The 7,566-nt window shown below is 57.2% G+C and overlaps 1 protein-coding gene across 2 annotated transcripts in view; it reads right to left on the bottom strand.

Annotated features, from left to right (window-relative positions):
• Nucleotides 1–4,484: 4,484 nt before the first annotated feature.
• Nucleotides 4,485–7,566, bottom strand: part of PITPNM3 (PITPNM family member 3) — an 87,843-nt gene continuing 84,761 nt past the window's right edge. The window contains exons 19-20 of one of the 2 annotated variants that reach the window (XM_012652599.1): nt 5,742–5,870; nt 4,485–4,817 (exon numbers count right to left, since the gene is read on the bottom strand). In XM_012652599.1, coding sequence (XP_012508053.1) covers nt 4,515–4,817; nt 5,742–5,870 — 432 coding nt within the window. In that variant the 3' untranslated portion in view covers nt 4,485–4,514. The remainder of the gene's footprint in view (nt 4,818–5,741; nt 5,871–7,566) is intronic. The other variant, XM_012652600.1, reaches the window with a different exon arrangement.

The raw sequence follows: 7,566 nt of genomic DNA, 5'->3' as shown, positions 1-7,566 counted from the left end.
GGGACCCTCGGGCTTAGAAATTCATTCCACACTTGATTCACTCTTGTGGTTGCCTCATCTGCAACATGAGGCACAGGCACCAGAAGGTGTTTGAGAGCTCTGAGCCGTGTCCCCAGGAGCAGGGTCTTTGGGGAGCCCGCCACAGAGCCACCCTCTGTGTCTCCAGGGCTGAGGCTCTTGGGGACTAATCTCTCATCTCTGCTTCCCCCACCAGGTCCTAGAGGAAAGCCTAGGAGACCTTTCCAGGCTTAAGACCCTGGGATCCCCAGGTACCTTTTATACGCTCAGCACAGGGCACCGTGGGTGTGCCAGGAGGAGTAGCGCTATTCAAGAGCAATTTCTGCCCTTTGTAAATTATTTAAGAAACCCGCTTTGTCATTTTATTAGAAAGAAACCAGTGTGTGACTTTGCTAGATAACACTGCTTTTTCATAATAAACACTCTTCCTGCATCTGACATCTGTTCCTTTTCACTGCCAGCCCCTCCCCCGTGCCGTGCCACTCTGGGCAATAGGTTTGTGGTTTAGGGTCCAGCTTTGCTCCCTGCCTCCACCTCCACCCCCAGCCATTCTGCCCCCACCCCGGCTCAGGGACTACATGAGTCAAGGGATAGATTTCTCAATGCAGTTAAGAACGAAGCATGTTTTAAAGGCAAATAAGGTTTTTATTTAAGTGACAACATTTGAGAGTTAAAAACCAGCTCACATCAAAATCAAGACCAGTTGTAAAAATCTTTTAACTCCATAATGCTGTTTTTGTCTTGTTAGAAATCTGATATTTTACATTTTCTTTTCTAACGGATTTTGTACAAGGCAGCCGTAAGGAATATAATAAACCTTTTTCACCACAGAACCATCCATCACAGATAATACTGAAAGTGACACACTTAGGGACAGTCAGACCACGGACAAGGTAAGACTGGCTGCCACCACCAAGTAAACAAATAGGAAAGGACAGTGGGGTCTGAGGGTGGGGGTCCATGTGCACGAGCCACCCTCCTCTGGCCTGCCCCCTCCTTGGTGTCATCTGCCTCTCCTTTGTCCCAAGGAGGGTGGAGTCAAACTCCGATTTTCCTCCGGCTGCCCCATTGGTTTCCTAGCAAGGAGCAGAGCCCAGGCCAGGCCTTGGTGCTTGGACTTAACCCTAACAATGGTTTTTAAGAAAGTTCCCCCAAGCCCAGAAGGGAAGGAAGGAGGGGATGTTTGTTTTGGCTGAGCCAAAGAGAATAGGTTTCCAGAGCACTTGGCACCCAAAACCCCGGGATTTGGTGAGAAAGTTGGTTGTTTAAGGCGGGGTCAGCTGCGAGGCTCCTCGAGGCCAGGGCACCCCTCCCGGGCGGGGCTGCACCTGCCTGAGTGGAAGAGTGTCCTGCAAACCCAGCGCTACCTCTGGACCCATTCCCACCTGCCTCGCTCAGGGTCCAGCTTTCGTTACAGATTGGTGCCACGCTGTTGTCTGCAGGACACCTCCAGAGCACAGGTATGTGCTCCAGGGTGGTAAAAATACAGTTTAAAAACCATGAAATCCAGCCTCCCCTCTTCCGGGGAAACCACCAGCCGGTCGTCTCTGGAATACTGGGGTTCAAACATGTTTGTTTGCTGGGTCCCAGCACGCACACAGGAGGACTGTCCATCCAAATGCATGAAAGAGGTCTACTTTAAAAAAATAAAAAACTTTGCGGAGCCTAAGGGAGAAGTTGAGATCTTTAGGAAAAACCCATGATGTGTGGGAAGAGCAGGCCCCAGCTAAAAATGCACCCTGAACCCCCAACAGGGCAAGTGGCAGAGGAAGGCGGCAGGCAGGCCCTCGGCCCGGACAGCCACTAGATCGGGAAGAACAAACATGCCACGCAAGAAACAAGGAGCTTTGGTCAGGCGGGAAGATCTGTTTTCCAGCTGCTGGGAAGCAGGCATATCAGGAGCTAGAAGAATTCTCTAGAAAACAGCTGGATTGGGGGGTCACAGAACGACTCACGGAGAGGCAGCAGCACTCCCTCCAGAAAACAACATGACTTGGTTCTTTTTTTCTCCAACTTAACTAGACGGACAAAATTGAACGAACCACTAGTATAGAAAGTGCATGTGGATTACATAGATGCCGTGAAAGCAGTACTGAAACATAAGTTGTCTCATCACTAAACAGAACCACAGGTACGCACATTCACACACCAACTACAGCTCCAAGGGTGTTGTGTTCACAATATCTCACTGTACACCGTCAGCATCTCATGTGTGTGTCGTCAAAGCCCCAATCCTGGGCTCCAGAAAGGAAGGGGTGATGACCCTCCTGCTGGGTCCTGTGTCCCAGCTCCAACCCCCAGAGCCACAGAACCCTGGTCACTCGGACTCAATTCCCTGGGGATCCCAGCGTGCGCTCTCTCTCGCTCTCTCTCTCTCTGTCCTAGCCTGGGGTTCTCAGAAAGGGAAGAGGAAATTTAACCGGAAGCAAAGTATCTCACGCTAATTATTTTATCATTTGAGAGTAATACATCAGTGGTTTCTGCAAAAAGAAGATGGTGGAATTTCAGAAAATCAGATTAAGTCTGCCCAAGTTTAAATCAGGGTATTTGGGGGCAGAGGTGGGAGGGATTAGGGTTGAGGTGGCTATGCCTATGGAGACCCAAGAACATGAAATGCGAGGGGGGATGGGCACGTGTGAACCGCCTGGCTGCCAACCAGAGAGGAAGCTGAGGCTGATCTGTACCCCTCCCCAACAGACTCCCTGGTGGCAGCGCTGGGTTTGGATGCAGGATGCAGTGCTGAAAGGAGCAGAAGAGCTGGCAGGCTGGAGAAGACACGTTTCTAGTGGAGAGAGCAGGGCTGAGGGCTGGGAGCTGGGAGCCCAGACCCCGCCAGCCCTGGGAGGGTGCCTAGTTTGCCAGGCGATTCACAACGGCGGTGCCAGCCGCCCCCACCGGCAGCTGCCATCAGCTGCATGGGAGCTGCGAGAGGTAGACATTGAGCAGAAGCAACACCGAACTGACACGGGTGCCTGCTGTGCACACGGACATCTGGGCCCTGGCTGAAAGAGCTGGGACTGGTCTCAGCGGCAGCCCACAGAGACTCAGGGGCGACCTGGCAGCCGCACACAGCGGGTGTGAGCCTGGGCCAGGGAGCAGGGGGTGGTGCAGGAGACCAGTGCCAGGCAGCAGCAGGAGGGCCTGGGCAGGCTTTGCAGAGCCCTAGGAGAGCCACATCCTGCCAACCTCAGGGGACTACCTGGGAGGAAGCTGTGGGCTCAAACTGAGTGGCAGGGGGAAGGGAAGAGAACACAACAGTTGGAGCCCAAATTCCATGAATACCCAGAACTCTGGAATCTCAGCCCCACGCCTTCTAGGAACCAAAAGGGAGACATCAGTCTGAGCAAAGCTGAGGACCCAGGTCAGTACCCTTTGGTAGGAGAGGGGGATGTTTCTATCCCTGGGACACCCGATTTGGACATCAGTGCAAGGCAAACCCACAGCAGCTCTCCATGGGGGAGGGATCCCTTCCCAGCCCCCCTTTGAGGCAGTGGGACAGGAGCTCCTCCCTGCCAGCACCCCCAACCCCTCTCCCAGGCTGTGTGGAAGGCGTGGATCACCGGACACTCTGAGGGGCGCTTCGGCCTGAAAAGCCTCAGGGGGCAGAAGTGCAGGACAACCCAGGAATCAAAAACTCACACCAGTCTCAGCTGGGGGCCCCCTCCAATTACAGAAGGCGGGCAAGGCCCAGAGAGCACAAGCAACAGGCTCAAGGGCTCACAGCCAGCCCAGCTGGGCCAGAGCCCAAGACTGCAGCCTCCAGAGGGCACAAGGCAGGGCTACGGGAAGAGGAACACCTGTCCTCAAGGGCCACAGGAAAATGGGGAGGATACTGGGGACAAGAAGGGGAACAGTGGACAGCTGCAGGAGGACAGACCGTCAGCACCAGGCCCTGACCCAAGGGCTGTGGACAGAGTCCACATACATGAGGACAAGCCCAGGGGACCTCCTCTCACTCCCAGAAAGTGGCCAGTTTGCCGAAAGAGAGCCAACTCCCAAATGGTGAGCCAGGATGTCACAGGGAGGGCTGGCACAAATACCACTCACTCCTCCGCAGGCAGCCAAGAAGCTGTACGCGCCAGCAGCTGCTGGTTCCGGGGCAGGGCTGCTCTCAGTAGGGCCTGCCTAGCGTGGCTGTGACGCCTCGGGGACTCAGGATGGTCGACTTTGCCCAAACACTTCAGCTCCGGGCAGGCCTGGCCCCCAGGATTACACAAACATTTAATCCTGACTCGGGCTCGCGGTCACAGGCATCAGGGAGGCAGCCGCAGCCGCACTGAGACCCCCGGACCTCACCCGGTGGCAGCTCAGGGAACCCGCCGAGATCGGACAGGGTCCCTCCCCACCCCCGCTCTGGTCGAACAATGCTGGACAGACACGGGAGGAAAAAAGCAGGAAAACGCCTGTGTCGGGGAGAGGGCAGCCCCCTCCCGTCCGCGTAGGCAGCCCCCGTGACAGCCTGGTTGGGCCCCCCTGCTCTGAGCACAGCCCGCCCCTCATGGCACCGACTCGAACTTGGGGGGCCCACGCGCCCAGCTGAGCGCCGGCAGCGGCCGCTCGTGGTCCTTGTCGGACTCGGGCTGGCTCTGGGCCCGCTCGGGCTTGGGGTTGGCGGGCGGGTCGGGCTGCTGCACCGACATGGTCCTGCGCAGGTGGTTGCGCTTCCGCAGGAACTCGGGCTGGGCGTGCAGCCCGAAGCTGCCCTTGCGCAGGATCATGCGCGAGTTGTTCTTCTTGGGGCGCGAGCGGTGGCTGGCCTCCAGCGCGGCCAGGTGTGCGGCGTAGCCCTCGCTCAGGAACTGCGGAGGAGACAGGCATCAGGCCAGCAGGCCCTGTCCCCACAGCATCACTACTTCCCAGGAACACTGGACCAGGGTGTCTCCAGCTTCTCTGAGGAACCCCATTCCAGAGTCCCCACTCCACCGCGCACCTCTCTCTGCACCCGTGGGTCAGGGCATGGTCCTCAGCTTGAACTTTCTTTCACCCCACACCTCTGATCTGTGCGTGCCAAATCCAACCCATGCCCTGCCTCAGAAAGCCCGCTGAGCCCCTCCATGCTCTCTCCAACTCCCTCCCTGCTTCCCGTCCACTCCTCTGACCCACCTTCCACCTGCAGCCTTAAGGACCTTTCCGAATCACACACTCCAAGGACGACAACTCTGAGGACAGAGTCCCAGCTGAGCAAGACGCACAGCCCACCTCGGATGCAGTTACCACCCCAGCTCCCCTCTCCCCTCCCTGCCCACATCACAGGCAGCCAAGCTCGGTCACTGGCAGTTCCCAGAATATACTGTTCTCTGTTACCTCCTGACCTTGGCTGCTGCCTCTGCCACGAATGCTCCTCCCAATCTCAGGCCCTTCCTTCCTGGGCTATTCCTCCGAATTCCCGAAAGCCAAGCTTGCCCTGGAGTCTGGGTTAGCTGCTCCTCTCTACGGCCCCCCAAGTCTCTGTGCTCCCACCGTACATCATGGCACTTGCCACACTATCCCATCACAGACTGCAGATGTTTCCATCTCCCCGGTAGACTGGATGACATTATATCCGATTCCACTGGGAATTGGGCCCTGCACTCGACACAGGCTCTGGCCCAAGGCAGGTGCCTCATAGTGTTTACTGAATGAATGAATGAGTAAATGAAGGAATGAACAAACAAATGAACGGCCTACTGTCCTGCCAACTGCTTTCCTGGACCACCCCTGCCCCCGGCCCAGCCTCTACCCACCTGGCACTGGGTTTGGTACTTCTTGGTGGGCCGGCCCACAATGAAGATCTGCGAGGCTGGCAGGCCCAGCACGCTGTAGACGGAGATGTCCTTGGTGGAGCCATAGGCAGCGCTGATTCTGATGAAACACTGAAACACGGGCAGCTCATGAGGGAGGGAGGGGCCCAGCTGACCTCCCCGGGAAGCCTGCCTAGACCAATGCTGGGGAGCCCCTGCTTGGGGACCCTTTATCTGCACTCTGTTAGATTCCAAGCCATGGGTCCAACCCGTGTCAGGAACGAACCCCCAGAGTGGCTGTCCCTCCCTGCACCCCAGGCCTGATACAGGGACAGGGCTCTGCCCAGTGAACAGTCACGACCACACCCTGTACTGAGCCCACCGCGGACAGCACTATACCGGGTTATATAACGAGGCAAAGCTTTCCTTTGCAGATAAGGAAATTGAGTTGCAGGTTTACGCATCACAGGGCCAGCCTGGAGTCAGGTCTGGCCTCGGACCCGGTGCTGTCCGTACCACACCAGACTGTGGCTTGCCATTTGCTCACTGCCTCTTGCTGGCTGGTCTGATGTCCTCCCCAGAAACCCCAATCCAGTTCCACGAACTGCCCGAGATCCTCCTTGCTCCAAGGGCACCTCCGGATCATCACCCTCCCCTCCCGTCCACCTCACTGGATGAAACTACCTCCTGCTTTGGGGTGCTCACTCTGAACGTCCCCCTCAATGCCATCTTCTTTTCTCCCACTCATGCTCCCACCAAGTTCACTGGCAGCTTTGGTCCTGGGTCACAGCCGCCTTCCTCCTCTGCCCCACCATTGCTGGGATGACTTGCTGTCCTTGTGGATCACCTACCACCCCCTCGCCCGCAGGCCTCTCGGCTTCTTTTGCGTCAGTGGCCATCGCTTCTAGGTCTGAGTCCAGAGCCCCCCTCTGAACTGTGAGCTTGCACGTCTCTGCTCTGACCAGCGCTTCTGTCCCCACATCTCTGCCGGCCCCCAACCCAGCTGCTGTCAGCCTGACACCGTCCTTTTCTGCACCCACCCTCCTGCTTCACGCCTTTCCTCATCCAGGCTGGGCATCCGTGGCATCGCTGTGTCCTCTGACTCCACTTGGGATTCTTTCCCTCCTGCTACACACGCCCGGCCAGACCTCAGCCCTGGAATTTTTCCACCATCCACCTTCCTATACACCGGCTACTGAGAACTGCTAGAGAAACTCCCCAAACCACGCAGCTCTCGCCCAACATTTTCTTTCTGTCCTTTCCTGAGCCCCTACCCAGTCCTGCAGGTGAATTTGCCTCTGATGTTGAACTAAAGAGAGGGCCTCCTCACTGGCCATTTCATTCCCAGCTGGCCTGTGGCTCAGAGGAAGACACTGTCCCTTTTTGTCCCATCCCCTCCATCCTCATTTGCCCGAGATCACTCCTGTAACTCCACTCCCCCAGCTCCAGTGACCCGGCCTCCCACCCTGATGACCCTCCAAGTGGAGACCCACCATCTCTGCTCCTTACTCTACTGCTTCTGCCTCCTTGTCCCTCTGAGGTGTCCCCTCCTCACCAAGGTCATCCTGTGGCCAATCTTCCTCTAGTGCACGGTTCTCACCAAACCTCATGTCTTCACCGGAAGGGCCCTGTCTCCTTGAAGCCCTCTCCTCCCCGACACCTGCAGCGTCTCTCCCCTGGCCCCTCCCCCTCTAACCCTCCTCCTGCTTCCTTAGCTGGCTCCTCTCCCAGCTCTCAGGGCCCAGCGCAGCCTCCTCTTGCTCTTGGCTTTGCCCGGGAGATGCCTCCTTCCATGGCTTCGCTGTCCTGCCTTCTGCTCCGGGCTCCC

Source organism: Propithecus coquereli, unplaced genomic scaffold (genome assembly GCF_000956105.1).
Source record: "Propithecus coquereli isolate 6110/MARCELLA unplaced genomic scaffold, Pcoq_1.0 Scaffold390, whole genome shotgun sequence".
NCBI classification, from domain to species: Eukaryota; Metazoa; Chordata; class Mammalia; order Primates; family Indriidae; genus Propithecus; species Propithecus coquereli.
This window is presented reverse-complemented; position numbering and strand designations above follow the sequence as displayed.